Consider the following 20,515-nt stretch of genomic DNA (forward strand, 5'->3'; position numbering starts at 1 on the left):
TAATGGGTATGGGTTTCTTTTCGGGGGGGTGATGAAAAAGTTTAAAAAGGAGACTGTGGTGATGGTTTCACAAATCTGTGAATATATATAAAACCATTGATTTGTATACTTTAAGTGGATGAGCTGGATGGCATGTAATTAGCTCTTTAGAAAATAAGACAGGCAAAATAAAATTACATTTGGCTTTGGGAAAAAACTACTGGAACTATCAAACTTCATGATTAAAAAAGTAACGGGAGCAAAACATGACCCAGGAAAAACAAACTTGTCAGAAACGATGGTCACAAAAGAAAACTCATAATTGCGCATGTTGCTAGGTAAAATTTAACATGTACAAAAAATTATGTTATGAGTCAAGTCGTCATACCATGGAAAATAATTGCACCCAATAAAAATAACTGCAGCGCATAAAAATGAAAATAAGATTTTTTTTAAAAGACAGTCTTGTCTATGCCACATTAAAAAGGGAATAAAAACTAAATTGACATAATACTGTTTATGCTGTAAAACTGTTTCTGGTTAAAGATCTGTCAGCGCTAGTATCATTATGATTTAAACATTTATATTTATAAACAGTAAAACTATCACTGGTGTCAAAATAGAGGGTCAAAACCAGTGGGGTCAAAACATTTTGTATCCATTCAAAGATGTGGTGATTTTGTTCTTATCGCCAAGTGGCGGAGCCGATTAAAGTTGGAATTGTGATGACTGAGGAAGGCCTGCCCACCAGCAGGATCTCTTCCAAGGAAGCTTAGAGGTTCACCTTGAGTGTGCTGTGGTTTGATAAGCAGGGGTGTGAAGGGGAAAAGGCAAAGCTTGGAAGTGCCCCTCTCACCCATGCCATTCCCTCCAGCCAGGGACCACAGGAGCAAGCCGGGCCCCAACCACAGGAAGACCCATCATTTGAGAGGCTTCAGTGTCCTCTACTCACCAGATTTGCAAGGATATAGTGGTAGCCGATGCCGTTCTTCTCCAGCTTTACAATCTACAAAACACAACGGGAGGGGATGCATGAATCATACTGACAATTAAAGCTACACCATCAATAACCAGCAATTAACACTGAGTACTGAAGATGTGCCCTGTCCTATCCTAAGTACCCAAACTGCAATATCACAACCATCCAATGGTGGTGGCATTGCTGATACCCTTGTTTTACAGATGAGGAACTGAGACTTAGAGAAGTCAAATAAACTCCCTGAAGTTACCCAGCTATTAAGTGCAGATGTAACATCTGACATCAGTTTTGCCTGATTCCAGGGGTAGAGTAGTGTTATCATAACCCCAAGGTCCAGGCTAAAATGCTCACTTCTTTCCTTCTTCCATAAAGCCTTCCCACACATAGTGGGAATCTTATGTGGTATTGAATTCCTTGTTACTGTTATAACAATATCTGCTGCTTGGGTGGACAGATGGGTGGATGGGTGGAAGCATAGTCAAATGGGTAGGTGGATGATTCCACCCCAGCTCTCGATCTTCAAATCCTTGAATGGACCATATTCAGATACAGTTCCTTCTTTCCCTGCATTTTGTGCCTTCTTCCCTAAACCCGTTGGATACTCAGACATCAATGAGCCATTCGACCCGGAAGCTGGAAGAGAATGTCAGGATCATCTGGTCCGGCCCCTCACTGTACAGACGGGAAGTCCCGGCCCAGAGAGATGAAGCGGTGATCCAGATCCCACGGCAGTGTGGTAGCAGTGTCAGGACAGGGACCTGGCTATTGTGAGACTTTCCACATGATGAGTGATTCAGAGCCAGGGTCCCCAAACACCCGTCCACCTTCAATGTGCAGACCATCCCTAATCATGGCAGGCAAGAAAATATTTGTAGAAAGAACTACCCAGCGGTTTGCTTGGGCATCCAGACATGCCACCCAGCAAGGAACCGCTAAGACCACAGTCCTTGGTTTAGTCCTAGCTCAGCCTGAAAGTTAACTTGATCTATTTCTTTATTATTATTAGTTTGTAATCATCAAATTGAGGTTAGTACACCCTGCTCAGTGCCTCTCTCCCCCCACTGTTGCAAGGACGCATAAAACACATGAGAAGCACTTGGGCTTCTTCTCTAACTGAATAAAATTTCAAGGTTATTAACACCCACATTCAAACATCTACTTAATTGGATGTATGTGCATAGCGGCTCAGATTATTTTTATGTAGGGAATAATTAAATGCAAGCACACACAATGAATGCCCTGAAACCGTGGTTAGCATGTGAAATTCCAGTCTATGGAGTGCCAAGACTTTGGGGATGATAGTTTTGTTAATAATTCTTCATTACTTTTTCATTTTCTTGTCAAATGGTTTTTTGCTCTTTCAACAATGAGATACCTTTATCAGAAACCTGTTCAGCTTCTAGAAAGCACAAAATAGCAAATAAAAGATCGTTTGAAACCCAATGCATCCAGGCAATGGATAAGAATAGTCCCTGCAGGATGAAATTACAGGTTGAAACATAGGAAACAGCCGATAATTAATGACTTTTGACCAATAAAAGTCAGTAATTTCATACGGTTTGACCTAACACAAACCGTCCAACCATCTACTCACCTACCTACCTGATGGCCTAGCTTCCTTTTCACAAACATTTATTAAGTGCTTACTATCTATCAAGCACTGTGCTGGAGATATAGTGGACAGTGAAACAAGCATGGTGCTTGCTGCCCTGGAGGTCACAGTTTACTGGGAGGACACCCATACTTAAACAGATGAAGAGATACAGGTACACAGGGTTACAAACTGAGAAAGTTGTTAGAAGGGTAATGTACACTTGGAGTCCACTGCCTCACTCACCCCATCTCTTCAAAGGTCATTTCCACTGGATTGCCTTAACTCACAATCTTTGTGTCTGGAATGCCCTTTCCCATTCTCTCTGATTATTCATAACCTTTATGGCTGAGCTCTAATCCCAACTACTCTGTAAAGCCTTCTCTGATTAATTAATTAACTCAACAAATATTTTATTGAGCATGGGCCACATGCCAAGCTCTACGCTATGTGCTAGGGACAAGCTATGAACAAATGAGGCAAGAACCCCAGGCCCTCAATGAGCTGAGTTGACACTTTAGCAGGGATCCAGATGGTGAATATATAAACAGATAAATGAACAAGATTTCAACAGGTGAAAAGCACTTTGAAGACAATACAGCAGGGTAAGGTGATGGATGAACTGGTCCTGGTGTCCCTCATCCATTTCTAACTCATTCTGAACTTAATGACTGTATTACATAATTAAGTGTCTTATATATTGATAAAGCTTTATATTCTAATAACCCTGTTCCCTGCTCACAAACCTTCACTGGCTCTCCACTGTTTACAGAATAAACCCCAGACTCTTTGGCATGGTTTCCAAAGGTGGTCACAATCATGGGTTCATCTCCTTTTCATTGCCTTCCAGTAAACAATGGACATCCTCCTCTTGGCCTCTTAACCCCTCTGTGAACCTTGGCCCCTACATGCCCTCTGGGCCTCCCTACATGCTCTTACTTCCAGTTTAAAGGCTCTTTTCCAGTCAAAGGCTGCCTGTAGATATCTAGACCCATCTCACATTTGGGATCTTAGAGCATTCATTGATTCCCTATTCTTCGCATTCATTCAAAAAATATTTACTGAATATCTACTAGGTACCAAGCACTGTTCAAGGCACTGTGGATGCAGCAGGGAAGAAAACAAAACAAAAATCCTAATAGAGCTTATATGCCAGTCGGGGCACTAGAGACTGAGACAGGCAGTTAATTCCCTATTTGGAATTTGGAATCATTGTCTTCCTCCTTAGGTTAGGCAGAACATTTGTGTTAGACTGAAAAGATCCCAATCACTGAGTGTGAGGCAGTCTAGGATGATGCTAAGATGTCAGACTGCAAATCAGAAGATGTAACTTTTAGACTCATGGTCATTGTCACTAACTAGTTGTCTGAACTCAAGACAAATCATTCAACCAATATGACCATCAGTCATCCCATCTGTAAAGTTTGAATGCAAATGGTAAATCAGGTGATTTGTAAGATCCTTTCAGCATTTGGTCTTACTTTTCAGAATAGAAGAATCCAATGATTAAAAAAGTTAAGGGCTTCCCTGGTGGCGCAGTGGTTGAGAGTCCGCCTGCCGATGCAGGGGACACGGGTTCGTGCCCTGGTCTGGGAAGATCCCACATGCCGCGGAGCGGCTGGGCCCGTGAGCCATGGCCGCTGAGCCTGCGCGTCCGGAGCCTGTGCTCCGCAACGGGAGAGGCCACAACAGTGAGAGGCCCGCCTAGCACCAAAAAAAAAAAAAAAAAAAATGTTAAGGGCTTCCCTGGTGGCGCAGTGGTTGAGAGTCCGCTCCGGGAAGATCCCACATGCCGCGGAGCGGTTGGGCCCGTGAGCCATGGCCACTGAGCCTGCGCGTCTGGAGCCTGTGCTCCGCAACGGGAGAGGCCACAGCAGTGAGAGGCCCGTGTACCTCAAAAAAACACAACAACAATAAAATAGCCGTTCTGGTCACTCCCTACCTCTAAAAAAAAGTTAATACCCTGCAATCTAAAATATTCATGCAGGGCTTCCCTGGTGGCGCAGTGGTTGAGAATCCGCCTGCCGATGCAGGGGACACGGGTTCGTGCCCCGGTCCGGGAAGATCCCACGTGCCGCGGAGCGGCTGGGCCCGTGAGCCATGGCCGCTGGGCCTGCGTGTCTGGAGCCTGTGCTCCGCAAAGGGAGAGGCTGCAACAGTGAGAGGCCCGCGTACCGCAAAAAAAAAAAAAATAAAAAAAAAAATAAAAAAAATAAATAAAATATTCATGCAAACAAGTTCCTTCCTTCCCAAACACTAGTTTGTCCTTTGACAGGGGGTAGTAGCTATAGACAGCACATGTGCTGAAAGTTGCATTTTTAAAAGGTTGGGTCCTGTAGCCTGACCAAGATAGATTTGACTTCCTGCTTTCCTTCTATGTGAAATCCCAGGCAAGTGTAATCTCTTGTTTCTTCATTTATAGAATAGGGGATCTAATAGAAGCTGTTTTTATAGAGATGATGTGAGGATTAAGTGGAATTATACATGGAAAGAGCTTGGCATAGTGTCTGGTATATGGTAAGCACTCAGAAAATAGTACCAACAGCTTTTTTTTTTTTTTTTCCCAGTACGCGGGCCTCTCACTGCTGTGGTCTCTCCCGTCAGGCTCTAGACGCGCAGGCTCAGCGGCCATGACTCACGGGCCTAGCCACTCCGCCGCACGTGGGATCTTCCCGAACGGGGGCACGAACCCGTGTCTCCTGCATTGGCAGGCAGACTCTCAACCACTGCGCCACCAGGGAAGCCGAGTACCAACAGCTTTATCTTTACTATGGAATAATACAGCAGGAGTCATCAGTCTTTAAGAATACCAACTTATCATTCAACACTTTCTCTACCTCCTATCTTATCTAATCTTTTTATCAGCTTTGTCGAACAGGGGCCTTCATTCCTATTTTACAGATGAGTACACTTATGCCAAAGAGGGAGTGACTCAAGGAAGCAGTATCATACCCACAACAACTTGAATGAATCTCCGGGGAATTATGCCAAATGAAAAAAGCCATACCCCAAACATTACATACTATGTAATTCCATTTATATTACACTCTTAAAATAAGAAAATTACAAAAATGGAGAACAGGTTAGAGAGTGCCTGAGGAAAGGGAAAAAGAGAGGGAGAGAGGGAAGCCAGATGACGACAAAAGGGCAACACAGATGATCTTTATGGTGATGGAGATGTTCTGTACCTCGAATGTATCAATGTCAATGTCAATTTCCTGGTTGTGATATTTCACTATAGTTGCTATAGTTTTCTAAGATGTTACCATTGGGATAACTGGATATGTGGTACATGGGATCTCTCTGTATTATTTCTTGCACATGCATATGAATTTGTATCTCAAAATTAAAAGTTTAACTAAGAAAACAAAGCAAAACAAAAGAAAACCAGTACCAGTTGGCACTGTGAATAGCCAAAATAGGTATATCCTTACATATATCACTTTCTGTGGGGCAGGCTCTATTCTAAGTGCTTTACATGTATACCTAGATTCTTCTAACCATCACAAGAGCTCTCTTGTTATTATCATTATTATTATCATTATTATTATGTCCATTTTACGGATCAGGAACCTGAGACGTAGAAATGGAAAACCTGGCCCAAGGTCACAGAGCTAGTAAATATTAGAGCTGGGGATGTGAATCCCAGGCATTCTGGCTCCGGAGTCTCTACTTTTCACCAGTGCTCTATTCTGCTTTACTTAACTAGAATTCCAGTCCCATGACTCCAGCTCAAAAAACTCCCATCTCAATGGAAACAATTTTTGCTGGTTTCTCTCTCTGAGAGGGAAGCCAGATCCACACTTTGTAAAGTAGAACACAGAGTTAACGCCTCAAAGAACCCCTGACTTTCAAAATCTCTCCTATTCAGTTCCTGAGGCCTCTGAGCAATTGCTGAGCTGGTGCTGAGATTCCCTGTGGGAGCCCCAGGGGTCTTGAGGGCCATTAACAAGCTCTGTCATGTTGTCAAGTTCCTAAAACTGCCATCTTTAGTTGTATAGCACTGTTCAAAAACGATTGCAAAATCTACTTCCTTGCTAGCTCATCTGAATACACAAATGTCATTTAAAAAGACAAGTGACCTATCCAATGACACATGCTTTACTTCTGAGAACTGGAGGAACCGTGGCTTAGAGATGTCTGGCTAAAGACTGCTGAGATTACAGTGCCCTTTCTTGGAATGGACAATCAATTAATTGCTCAGACACATGGATGTGTTCCAGGAAAGGGAGGTGCCTGGTGCCTCCTTGGACTCAAAACTGGTCAGTGGGCCAAATGGATGAGAAACCAAATGCTGGACCAATGGGTAACAGAACTCAGAGCTGAAGCCAGGAATCTGGCTCTACAGGTTGTGACAGCACTTCACAAATTCTAAAATGCCATGTAGTTTGCTTTTTAACAAGAAAAGGAAGCACTGGAGCTAAGTTTTTGGTTAACTGATCCGAGAACCATTTGAAGTCCTGCATGAAGGCTCCCACTGTTTGCGCTATTTCGTAACATTGCAGAATTAAACTGTATGAATTACAGAATGTGAGAAGGCAGGCCTCTGGTTTCATCTAGTCAAGAACTCTCTTTGTAACACCAAAGGCAAATGGTCACCCGCTCGCTCATGAGCTGTCTCCCACGCCCACCCTGAGGGCACTTTGCTGCACTCACTACCTGGCCCAGGATAGCACTGAGGCGCTCGGATTCACAGTCCACCACCACCAGCCTCTCCTTTTTCTTCTCCAGGTCCTGGAAGAGCATCCGGTATCCCTCCTCTGTGGTTGTCAAAATGTTGACGGCTGTCACCTGCCAGTTCTTCTCAGCCGCTGTGTCTAGGACTTTCTGCAGGACGGACAGACCTGGAGGTCGGGTAAGTAGGACAGAGAGGTGGCAGTCAGGATCCACAGGCATCACCCCACTTCCGCCAACCCCGCTCCTCCACTAAACTCAGCTCCAGCTCAAGTCTGAGCTCACCGAGGTCAGGTTCTGCGTCTGTTTTGTGTTTCTGTTTGCAGAACATAGCACGCAATAGAGTTAGTGACTAAACATCAAATCTGAGGCTCAAATCCTGATGCTACAATATACTAGTTAAATGATCTTGTACAGACTAATTCACGTGGCTAAAATTTAGTGTCTTCAGTGGGAAAAGGGTGATGTTAATAACGTCTACCTCGCAGTGTCATCATGAGGATTGAATGAGAATGTCTCAAGCATGGCAAGGGTTTTATAAACATTGATTACTATTAGGTGTTTAGTAACTGCTGATTCAATGTGCTAATCTGATATCTAAACAGCACCTAATAATTGTCAACCACGTTTACGAATGTTCAATATACCTCAGGACCTAGTGCTTTGCCTCTCACGCAGTAGGTATTCAATCAATGTGCACTGAATTAAGCTACTCTCTTCTGATTTATAGCTAAATGATAGAGGAATCCATTACTCAATACTGCTTTGTTTCATCTTTGGGACATAGATGGTGTATTAGTTTCCTACTGCGGCTGTAAAAAATTATTGTAAACATAGTGGCTTCAAACAACACATTTATCATCTTATACTGCCAGAGGTCAGATGTTTGGAATGAATCTCCTTGAGCTAAATTCAAGTTATGGGCTACTTTCTGGAGGTTTGAGTGGATAAATTTTTCTTGCCTTTTCTGATTCTGTAGGATGCCCGCTTTCCTTGATATATAGCCCCTTCCAGCTTCAAAACCAGCAGTGACTGGTTGAGTCTCTCACATTATACTCTGACCCTGACTCTTCTGCCTTCAACTTGCACACTTAAGGACCCTTGTAATTACACTGAGCTCACCCAAATAATCCGGGATAATCTCTCTGTTGTTCTTTTTTTAAAAATTAATTTGTTTATTTGTTTTTATTTTTGGCTGTGTTGGGTCTTCGTTGCTGTGCGCGGGCTTTCTCTAGTTGCGGCGAGCAGGGGCTACTCTTCATTGTGGTGCGCCGGCTTCTCATTGCGGTTGCTTCTCTTGCTGTGGAGCACAAGCTCTAAGTGCATGGGCTTTAGTAGTCGTGGCTCATGGGCTCTAGAGCGCAGGCTCAGTAGTTGTGGCGCACATGGGCTTAGTTGCGCCACGGCACGTGGGATCTTCCCGGACCAGGGCTCGAACCCGTGTCCCCTGCATCGGCAGTCTGATTCTTAACCACTGCGCCACCAGAGAAGCCCATCTCTCTGTTTTAAGGTCAGTCGATTAGCAACATGAATTCCATCTGTAACCTAATCCCTCTTGCCATTTAACATAACATATTCACAGGTTCCAGGAATTAGAACACAGGTGTCTTTGGCGGAGAGGGGAAGGTCATTATTCTGCCTGCAACAGATGGTTATTTCATATTTCTCGCTTGCATTATTAATCAGTCTTTTGCACATATATCATTTCTGTCTTCCTGTAACATTGTTAATCCCTCCCATAGTGACCGATATGATGCCTGGAATAAAGAATCATCTGTAGATTGATTCTGTTGTTTCTTCCTTTTTTTTTTTTTTTTTTTTAAGTATAAGGTTGGTGTGCTTGAGTCTCACGTTTATTGAAAGTTTACTATGTGTCTGGCATTGCCCTGTTAGCTTTCCTGTCTTCAATTCAGTTAATTCTCTGAGGTAGGTACCATTATTATCCGTGTTTCACAAATGTGGAAATGGAGGTTCAGAGAGATTTAGTCATTGGCCCAAGGCCACACAGCTAGCAAATGGCGGAACTCTGAGTTCAGAGTTGTGAGGTAGGCGTGAGGTAGCGCCCTTTGAGTATGGGCGCTTTTGCTGACTGACCCCAGAGATGATCCTCTACAATGAAAGTTACATTTTTCTGCCTTTGCCGCTTCCAGACCTCAAGCCTCATTATGCCACAAAACTGACCTGAAATAGCCCTTCTGCAGGTCATCCTCATAATGGCTGCTTGTCTGAGAAGGGAAATCATTAAAATAGAGAGAAGGGAAAATCGAAGAAAATAGAGTGCTTCTGGCCTCTTCTGCCAGCTAATTCTCATTGAATAACGCCTGCCTAACTCTTCCTGAAAAACCATTTCACAAACCACTCTCCTATTCAGAAGTCTTCTAAGCCTCCCTAACAGCAGACTTCTATAAAACCTCCTTTTTGCTCAGGGCAAAATTCCTGTGCCTCACTTTCCAGACCTTGTATGATCCATTTATTTATTTACAACAATAATGACTGAGTTCTTATAGGACTGTTTAGTATACCAGGGGAAGGTAGGACAGTACAACAGAAGCAACACAGGAGTTAGAAAAAAGAAGAGAGTTTCCATTTAGAAGGTCAGGAAATAGAGAAAGTGGTGTTCCAGTAGGTTGCAAAAGAAAGGAAGAATTTGCATATGTAGATTTGAGAAGGGAAGTGCATCCCCGAAACTGGAATTGTTTGAGTCAAGATGCAGAGAAGAAAAAAGTATTGGAAACATTTAGAAAATGGAATGGAAAATTCAAAATTTAGGTGGAGGCAGAATTAGAAAGGCCTGGGAAGGTTGATGTTGATGCTGGTGATGATGATGACAGCAGTTAACACGTATAGAAGACCCTGCGCATTGATTATGTTGTAGGCACTGTACAGGCCCTTTCTAGTCATTGTCTCATTCAGTCCTCACAACTGTATGAGGTAGAGACTGGTTTTATCTTCATTACAGAGATGAAAAAACGAAGGAATAGAGAATTTTATCCCCATTACAGAAGTGGTCAAACTGAGGCAGAGAGAACTTGCCCAAAGTCAAACAGCTGGAGAGGAGGGAACACAGAATTCAGATCCAGGTCTGCCTGACTCCAGAATCTATGCTCCTAAAAGCCATGCCATGAGCCATGAGCCATTCAACTGAGGTCCTTGGACTTTGAGTCTGGGCTCAGGAGCCATGGAAACTTGGTAAGCTGTAGAGTGACATGGGGCGTTAAGATGGCTATTCTCTCAAAGGACGTGCTTCCACATGTGAGTTATAGATTAGTTACCAACAATTCAGGTCATAGACATAAAACATTCCTGGGTCATTACTCCATGATCCCTGCCTTTCAAGAAGGCAGAGAGGCACCATTCTTCTTCCTGCTGATAATTTGCTCTTCATCCCTCCACAGTCCCGCTCCCCTAACCCCTGGCTTACCCCGGTCAGCATCATAAATATAGACAAATTTTTGCCACTTGTAATGGTCGATGATACTGATGAGGGCATCCTGCAGCTCGGGACGCAGCTGAAGGACAAACTGGTTGGATGTGTCAACAGGAAAGCTCGGTGTAATGAAGCAGACATGGAGGGCCCCGCAGAAGGAGGTCAGCATGTTGACAGTCCTCCGTTCGTAAAACCCAAAGATGGCGTAGACTCCTTTAGAGAACTGGGAACAGACTGGAAGAGGAGAAAAGAAAAATTAATGGATAGAAGATACTGCAAACATGTTGTCAGGTGGCTCTACAACTAATTCATTCACTAGTCTATCCATCCAACCCATCATCCTTCTATTATCTAGCCATCCACCCATCCAACCAATCCATCACTCTATTCTTTCAACCCACCAATCTCTCCAACTGTCCATCCATTTTACCCATCTATGCATCTGTTCACCCAATCATCTGTCCAACCCACCCATCCATCTGTCGAATCCAATGTTTATTAGGTACCAATTCCATACCAAATGTTGTCATGGTTATTAATTATAAATGTATGCAAAGCTGTTTTGTATGCTCTTTCACTTTATCTGTACAATGCCTTTATTAAGGTAGGAAAAGGATGGCTGGGCCATTTTTTAAAGGGGAAAACCAAGGCTCAGAAAGTTAATGAACATGTGCAAGGTAGCACAGCTAGACCATATCTGAGTTAGGCAGGTGTCTTGAACCCAATCCAGTGATCTGTCTATGACACTGCCCATCACGTCAAGACAAAGCATACTAAGATGCCTTAGGAAGAAGGTCTGTCAGCTTGCTGCTGATACACGTTTAAGAAAACAAGGGTTGATTTTCCCAGCCAACCCTTAGTTTTCAGTGTACATTTCTCTGCTGATGTTCATCTTGTGTTTGTACCTCCTCCTGGCTGATTTTTCAGCCCCCCGCCCTGCAGTGTATCAGCCACAGTAGTAGCTTAGCTGTGCGAGCATCCCCACAGGAGCTATTTTGTAAGATCCCAGTGCAGTTACCAGTACTGGTTTGTGTTCAGTTACACTGCTGGTTAGAATATAATGCTAAAAAGTCCAAGGTTATGGGGCTAAGTCCAGGTAATTCAGCTACTAAACTTCATTATAATATGTGATACAGGATAAGGGTTCATAGACTTTGCCCCAGTCAAATGATCAACCCCCATGCCAAGCCCAGTGCCTGAAAATTACCATCTTGCTACGGTCATAGACTTTGCCCCAGTCAAATGATCAACCCCCATGCCAAGCCCAGTGCCTGAAAATTACCATCTTGCTACGGACGGTGAGGCAGACGAGTCATCCTCACCACAGTAACAGCGTTTTATGGTGCTCTACCATATATGTTAAGCTGTTTAGTGCTCATCACAACACTGTGACTTTGGTATTATCAATTTTCTTCTAAGATGATAATGTTGATATTCCTAGATCCTGTGCTCTCTTTACCATATCACCTGCTTCCGTGACCCCATACTGCCTTTGTAGATGGGCTCTCAAATTACGCTCTGTGAACACTGCCCAAATGTGTTCCATGAACATTAGCCCCACAGAATGCTCCTTAAAAAAGAAAAGGCTTCTTTGCTCAGAGAAATTTGGGAAATGGTGCAAACCTGTCCTCCTCTTGCAGTTTCAAACTGCATACCAGCTACATAAAAGATTGAGAGGAATCCTGTTCAACTTTAACACAGATTTTGTCAAATCCATACGCCCCCAGGACCCTTTGCTGGTGAACACTTTTTAACATGTTACTGATGCACTGGGCCACGCTGCACTAAAGAATGCCATTAGCCACTGGGACCCAGTTGCCTACTGAGTCTGAGTTCTCAGTCAGTCCGTAGACCCTCCCTTCATGTCCCTGAAAGATAATTTCTTAAAAACTGTAATGAAAGCATACAAGTCATCTGTCTAACTTCCAGGGTTAACCCAGCATACCATCTACAGGAAACCTGGCAGGTGCCCTTTATTGTGTGTGAGTGTGTGTGTGTGTGTGTGTGTGTGTGTGTGTGTGTAAATTTAATTTTTATTTTATATTGGAGTATAGTTGATTTACGATGTTGTGTTAGTTTTAGGTGTACAGCAAAGTGATTCAGTTATACATATGCACATAACCATTCTTTTTCAGATTCTTTTCCCATGTAGGTTATTACAGAATATAGAGTTCCCTGTGCTATAGGGAACAAGTAGATCGTTGTTGTCTATTTTTTTTTTTTTTTTTTCAGTACGCGGACCTCTCACTGCTGTGGCCTCTCCCGTTGCGGGGCACAGGCTCCGGACGCGCAGGCCCAGCGGCCATGGCCCACGGGCCCAGCCGCTCCGCGGCACGCGGGATCTTCCCGGACCGAGGCATGAACCCGTGTTCCCTGCATCGGCAGGCGGACTCTCAACCACTGCGCCACCAGGGAAGCCCTCTATTTTATATATAGTAGTGTGTATATGTTAATCCCAAAGCCCTAACATCTGCTTGCATACTGAATTACTGGGCATGTACTGCTTCTCAAGGTGCCCAGTCCATTGACTGACCACTCTTTGAAACCAGAATCTCATATGCCTGCTCTTAACCCACTCCACAGCCCTCCTGGTATCCAAAGGTGGCCCTCATGGACTTCAGCTTTATGGCATTTGGTTTTCAGTAGTGATGTTCATCTTCCACCTAGAAACCAGAGGGATCCTTTTAATTAAAAAAAAACAAAAAACAAAAAAACAAAGAAAACACACTGTTTCCCTTCCTTGTGCAAAAACCTCTTAAAAATTTTGAGGTTTCCCACTGCACACAGGAAAAACCCCCAGACATCTGACCATGACTCAGAGGCAGAGTAACCTGTCCCTTTGCCCCCTCCTACCTCACACCACTGCCCTCGCTCCCTGCTCTAGCCGCCTGGCCTTTTTTCTGTTCCTCTGGCCTCCACACTTGTTCTGCCCTGGAGACTCTGCCCTCCACCTGCAATGCTCTTTCCTTCCTTCTTTGCAATGCTCACTCCTTTTCAGCAATTTTATCTCAACTCAAATCTCACCTCCTTGAACAGGACTTCCTTCATCACCTCTTCTACATTGTGATTCCACCCTCCCCTCTACCCTCTATAAGTCTCTATCACATCCCCCTGTTTTATCTTTCATACTTGAATTATTATTATTTTGAAGGTGTTTTCTTTTTTTACTTGTATGTATCTGTGACTATTCCGGTCAGTGTTAATTCCCTAAAAACAGGGGTCTCATTTATGCCCCAAAGCCAGCGTAATGCCTGGGACATGGGAGGTGCTTAGTAAATGTCGAATGAATGATGAGTGCTTGATGAGAGCACTGCACTAGGGGGTGAGGAGGAGCTGTGGGGTCACCCTGGACCTCTTCCTCCCCTGTTCTGGGTAGGTGTCTCCTGAAGTAGCTATTTATCCTTTACTACTCACACTCTTTTCTCTTTCACCCTAACGAGGACACTCCAGCCACTTGCAGTGGACAACAGGCGCTGCCTTTAAGTGTCTATTGTAATTGCCAGAATCAAGATTTTCATAAATATGGATTTCTTCACCAGGAAGCATACACTGTATATTATTCTCCCTGTGTTAGATATAGATTTGTCCAAAAGCACAATCCATCTTACTGGGTGAGGTGTGTATGGGGAGCACATAAACCCCGTTAACATATTATAATATGCTCTCTGCGGTATTTTTAGGATCTTTACTTTCCATGCTGCAATGAAGTATTATCTGGTGGGATATAAATCTCATGTTCCCGATCTATTCCCTGACGACATCTACTTGGATGACGATATCCACCTTTAGTTGGGTCTCTGGGGCCCTCGTGGCCAGTGTTTCTTGCTGGAACTTTAGAAGTAGAGGAGGAATGGGTAACATGGAGTGGAAGAAATGGGCGCGGATAGGCACGATCAAATCCTTACACACACGGAGGCCAGGATGTTTCCCCCATCCTTGAATTATCTCCCTATTTTTCCCTTTTGCAAATCTCTTTTCCCTTAAATTGAGTGTGTTATCCTCTAAGGCTAAGAGGGTACGTTTAACCAGTGCTCCCTAAAAGAGCATGGCTTGGAGGTAGCCTGGCCTGGATTTACTCAAGTGGACCCTGGTCCACCGAGTTGCTCGGCATTTGACCTTCAATCTGGCTCCTCATTTCAGCTAAGCCTGAGCAGCAACAGCGAGGGAGAGGGAGAGACTAAGAGTCTGTAGGCCCCAAGGCCTGTGGGAGAATGCATAATTCGTTACACGTTCAGAAATATAATTAGTTGTAGCACATTTCTTTAAATCTGTCACAGTAAATATTCAATTAGAAAAGATAACTTGGTCTTGTAGAAAAAGTACTAGATTAGATGCCAGAAGACCTGGAGGATTCTCTTTTTGGTTTTATCACAGCACAGTATTATGTGACCTTGAGCCAATCCCAGGCTCTCCCTGCGCCTCAGTTTCCATCTGTAAATTGGTGCTTTGAACTCCATAAGAGTTAACATCTCTTCCAGCTCCAACAGTCTACGTTCTAGTCTAGTTAGTTGAAAACTATTCACTGATTGAGCACACTTTGGTTATTTGCTGGTCAGACTTGTAGCAGCCTCCAGTGGAGGTTTTCAAACCTAGAAATCAGGTAAAGGCTCTGAGTTCTTGGATCCGATTGTAATAGAATCCTAGCACTAAATCTAGTTGCCTTCAGAGTCTTGAGTTGTATTTAAGATACAATTTTTAATGTGATAGGTGAGTTAGTTACCTAGTAGAGAGTAGACGAGAGAAGGCAAACCAGAAAGGGGGCTAGAGGTGGAGCCTTGTATTGTCTGGTACAGCAAGCCTGAGGGGAGAAAAGGGAACACTGAAAAGCAGCCTTGCAACTCTGCTGTGTACTGGTCCAGTCAGCCTCTCAGGCTGACAGTGAATCAGAGTAGGTGGGACTATGTGTGTGTCCTCCATTTAAGACAGCAGTGGTGCTGACGTTTGAGCACTTACGACGTGCTAGACATCGTGCCAAGGACATTCCCGTGCATTGACTTCTTTCATTCTGTGAGGTAGGTTACAAATTGGGAAGGGCAGGCCCAGGGCCAGCACAATGCAAAGCTGAGTTCTGAACTCCACCAGTCAGACCACAAGGCTTGAGGTCTTGACTTCTGTGATATGCCACCCCTTCCCTCCCTCCAACAATATTGGAAAGAAACAGTCATGGCACATGGGACAGCTTCAGCTTCTAGAAAATCCTCTCAGGTAGCACTCTGCCTTCCTCTGTCACCAGATCAAGAAGCATTACTCCATTAGGGTCTGTTGATATTAAAACAAAACCTAGAGACTGTCATACAGAGTGAAGTAAGTCAGAAAGAGAAAAACAAATATCATATAATATTGCTTACATGTGGAATCTAGAAAAATTGTACTGAAGAACTTACTTGCAAAGCAGAAATACAGACACAGATGTAGAGAAGAAACGTATGGATACCAAGTAGCGAAGGGGGTGTGGGATGAATTGGGAAATTGGGATTGACATATATACACTACTATGTATAAAATAGATAAGTAATGAGAACCTACTGTATATAGCACCGGGAACTCTACTCAGTGCTCTGTGGTGACCTAAACAGGAAGGAAATCCAAAAAAGAGGGGATATATGTATACGTGTAGCTGATTCATTTTGCTGTACAGCAGAAACTAACACAACATTGTAAAGCAACTATACTCCAGTAAAAATTAATAAAACAAAACAGAACAAAACTGGGTGGTGCTTGATGCATTCCCCTCTTGTCCCTGGGGATCATGCAGGGCATATACACACACATCTGTTCTTCTATTGGTCCATACATGTGTCTATCAACCCATCCATCCACCTCTTGACATCCAGCATCTACCACTCGTGAGACCCTGTGTGAGGCAGTGGACATGCAGTATTGAAAAAGGCAAGCCCCAACTTCGACGTCACCTTGACAGTGGGAGAGGCCGACACCGAACCAGTCAATTACGCTTCCCTATAAGTGCTGTGGCAGGGATGAGGTCGGGGTTCAGGCAGAGACACCTAAGCCCAGCCTTTGGGGACCTCAGAGAAGGCTTCCAAGAGGAAGTGCCAGCTTTTTTTTTTTTTTTTTTTTTTTTTTTTTTTTTTGCGGTACGCGGGCCTCTCGCTGTTGTGGCCTCTCCCATTGCGGAGCACAGGCTCCGGACGCATAGGCTCAGCGGCCATGGCTCACGGGCCCAGCCGCTCCGCGGCATGGGGGATCCTCCCGGATCGGGGCACGCACTCGCGTCCCCTGCATCAGTAGGCGGACTCTCAACCACTGCGCCACCAGGGAAGCCCGGAAGTGCCAGCTTTGACATTGAAAGATAATTGGGGATCAGCCAGGAGAGGGAGTATGGTGCAGTTGTTTGTGCATAAAGAGTATTTCAGGTAGAAGGAAGAGCGACAGCAAAGACCTGGCAGGGAGGAAAGCCATCGCACATTCAGGGAACCCTGCCAGAGTATCAGATTCCGAGGTCCCTGCCTCTAAGAGATTCTGTAGCGGAATGTGTCCAACAATCAGAGCGAGTAAAAAACGAGGCCAGGAATTCCCTCTTGGGGAGGCAGGAGGGCAGGCACCGGCAAGGGCAGGAAAACCCACGCTCTGCACGGTGTGGGCTGTCCAATTCCATCATCGCTTTGCTCAGACCTCTTTGATAAGCACTGCTGGTTAAGGCACCATCCACTTAGTATCAATAAATCTCCCAGCCCTGATAGCTCTCTCCCAGGGAGGGAACTCCTGGTATTAGCAACTTCTTTTTTATTGTCACTTCATTTAAGGCCTCTCACACCGACATTCCTCCTTGGCTCCTGGCTGCCATCCCTGGAAATGTGGCAGCCTCATGGTAAATAGGGGATAATGAGGTGATAGGATGGCTTCATTCTGGGGGAGGGAGATGGAAAGTGTGTGTGTGTGTGTGTGTGTGTAGGTGGGGGGACTTTTAGACACTCATCCTGCTTCTCCAATAATTCTATCCTTACAGGTGGGAATGACATTCTTGCTCTGATTCTAACCTTGTGACATCAAATGTGTTTTATTTCTGTCACTCCCCTTACACTCTCTTGCATCCAAGATCTGGTAGTGACATGTAGTGAACTACCATAATAGATATAAATTGTCCCCATCTCCTCTAAACACCAATTATTTAGGGTTCTGAGACATGTCCAGGGCTTCTCTGTCATTTACTAGATAAAACCTTATTGTTCATTTGTTAAATCAACAAATATTTTTTGAGCACCAGAAACTAATATTGCCAGAAAACTGGGATGCCGGGATGACACAGGACAGGTGTGTCTTCTGCCTTCTCAGAGCTTAGACAAGAGTTCTACGTTTTATTTATTTACTTATTTATTTTTGGCTGTGTTGGGTCTTTGTTGCTGCGTGCGGGCTTTCTCCAGTTGTGGTGAGCAGGGGCTACTCTTCGTTGTAGTGCGTGGGCTTCTCATTGAAGTGGCTTCTCTTGTTGCGGAGCACGGGCTCTGGGTGCCCGGGCTTCCGTACCTGTGGCTCGCGGACTCCAGAGCGCAGGCTCAGTAGTTGTGGTGCACGGGCCTAGTTGCTCCATGTCATGTGGGATCTTCCCGGACCAGGGCTCAAACCCGTGTCCCCTGAATTGGCAGGCGGATTCTTAACCACTGCACCGCTGGGGAAGTCCAGTAAGTTTTAAATTAAGGGAAAGAAAGGTCATTTTTGAGAGAGTAATAAGGGGATTAAACATAGAATAAGTGGTCATAACTACCATTATAGCCAGTGTTTACTGAGCACTTACTACAGGCACGCACAGTGGTGTGGTAAGCACCTGCATCAATATCCAGGTAGAGGGACCAGTTTATCCAAAGGCGATGAGGTAAGAAAGAGGAAGGAACCTTAGAGAAACTCCAGACAAGCCAGTACAACTAGGGTGGGGACTTTGGCACAGAGTTGGGTGTGGGGGCGACCAGATTGCCAAGGGCCTTGCCAGGACTAGAGAAGTTAAGCCCCTGAGTCTCGTGTCCATGTTGCATTTCTTTTGGCTTTGGATTCGTCTCAGCTTCATAGGGCTTCTCTTCACCCTGGCCTTGGAGCCCAGTTGGGGCAAGGCAGCAGAGGGAGATGCAGAAGAGGAGGCATCCTCCCCTGCTCAGATTCATGCATTTATTATGAAACATGAGTGTTAATTACCAGGCACTGAAAGCCACTGAGATGTGACATAGTATTTGAGGCTAAGAATTAGATCAAGGCTGGGCTCAGTGGTCCTGGAAATTAGACTCACCTTGTGGGCTGACATATGAAACCAGGGACAGCGGAAGGACAAACAGACTGAGAGATTGTAGGTTCTGCTGGAAAACTCTTCAGGTGCCTGACATGGTTCTGGAAAAGTAAATGCAAAGAAGCAAATCTGGGACCATGAACAAGCCCCTTTTACTCTCTGGGCTGCATTTTCCCCATCTGGACAATGAAGTTTACACTAAATCAGTGTTTCTCGTGTGTGTGTGTGTGCGTGTGTGTGTGTGTGTGAAATACCTCCAATAAAACGCCTGTACTCATTGGAGATGTCTAGTTCTATAGACAGGGAATTTCTCTTTCTTCTATCTATCTACTCATCCACGCTTCCAACAAATGTTTACTGTGCACATGGTGTATGTTAGACAGCAGAGGTGCCAGTGGGTTATAACACTGAAAACCTGCCATCATGGAGCTTAGGATCTAGAGTGGGGAGAGAGATGATATACAAATCAGCAAGATTATTTGGGATACTGTGTTATGAAGACAATAACATGGGATGATGTGAGAGTGACTGGAGGGGCTACTTTAGATAAGACGGTGAGGGAGACCCTCTCTGTGGCACTAACATTTAAGCTGAGAAGATGAACCATAAAAAGGAGCTGGCCAGACAAAGGGCCAGGGAAACAGTTTCAGGCAGAAGGAACAGAAAGTACAAAGTCTCTTAATAAGGTTCAGGAAAAGATTGAGGAGTTTGAGAAATAGAAAGCCAGGGTAGACATAGTGTAGGACAAAGGAGAAAAGCAGAAGAAATGAAGGTGAAGAAAAATAGATCATATAACTCTCTGAGTAAACGTAATGCTCCCCTAGGGTGTATCGTACTTCATGTGTGGCTTGGGTACCTGCAGAGTCCTAGAACATCACCTTGGTCTGAGATGGTCAGTACTAGCTGATCTTACCAGACCTTTCAGCTCTAACATCCTATACCTCAAGGCAGTGGAGGAGACACAGTAGAGGGGAAGGTGGTTATAACTGAATGGAAAATGGGAAAGGGAACAGCTTCTTTTTTTTTTTTTTTTTTTTTTTTTGTGCTAGGCGGGCCTCTCACTGTTGTGGCCTCTCCTGTTGCAGAGCACAGGCTCCGGACGCGCAGGCTCAGCGGCCATGGCTCATGGGCCCTGCTGCTCCGCGGCATGTGGGATCTCCCTGGACTGGGGCACGAAACTGTGTCCCCTGCATCGGCAGGAGGATTCTCAACCACTGCGCCACCAGGGAAGCCTGGGAACAGCTTCTGACTCAAGTGTAATGGGGCTGCAAAAATGGACCAGTGAGTTCATCAGGTTCTAGTGTAGATGCTGCTGTTCTTGGATGCTTCTTGGCTTGCTTTAGGTTCTGGGCTTTTGCCCACGCTCTTGTTCTAGCCTGCACAGCCTTCCTGACTTCTGCCTTTTTCCTCTCCAAATTCTTTCCATTCTTTAAAAGTTCAGCTCAAATGCCACCTCTTCTGTGAACCTCTCATGCCTCCCCATTTCTAACTGTAATCTAAAGGTCTCCATCCCTCTCTTAAACGTCCTTAGAAATTTATGCCTCTTACAAATTTTTATCAAGGCCTCATGTTTTATTAGTGTGAGTTCTTTGACTGGGAACAGAAATTAATGCATGTTAACTGAAGACAAAA

General features: G+C 44.6%; 1 protein-coding gene and 1 pseudogene across 4 annotated transcripts in view; both read right to left on the reverse strand.

Moving 5' to 3' along the window:
* Positions 1 to 20,515, reverse strand: part of GRIA1 (glutamate ionotropic receptor AMPA type subunit 1) — a 306,641-nt gene that overhangs the window by 134,310 nt on the left and 151,816 nt on the right. For all 4 annotated transcript variants that reach the window (XM_067032026.1, XM_067032027.1, XM_059061568.2 and 1 more), the window contains exons 3-5: positions 10,645 to 10,884; positions 7,209 to 7,393; positions 932 to 985 (exon numbers count right to left, since the gene is read on the reverse strand). In XM_067032026.1, coding sequence (XP_066888127.1) covers positions 932 to 985; positions 7,209 to 7,393; positions 10,645 to 10,884 — 479 coding nt within the window. The remainder of the gene's footprint in view (positions 1 to 931; positions 986 to 7,208; positions 7,394 to 10,644; positions 10,885 to 20,515) is intronic.
* The window catches only part of LOC131754782 (adenosine deaminase-like protein), a 30,409-nt pseudogene continuing 24,288 nt past the window's right edge, over positions 14,395 to 20,515 (reverse strand).

This window comes from Kogia breviceps, chromosome 4 (genome assembly GCF_026419965.1).
Source record: "Kogia breviceps isolate mKogBre1 chromosome 4, mKogBre1 haplotype 1, whole genome shotgun sequence".
Lineage (NCBI taxonomy): Eukaryota > Metazoa > Chordata > Mammalia > Artiodactyla > Physeteridae > Kogia > Kogia breviceps.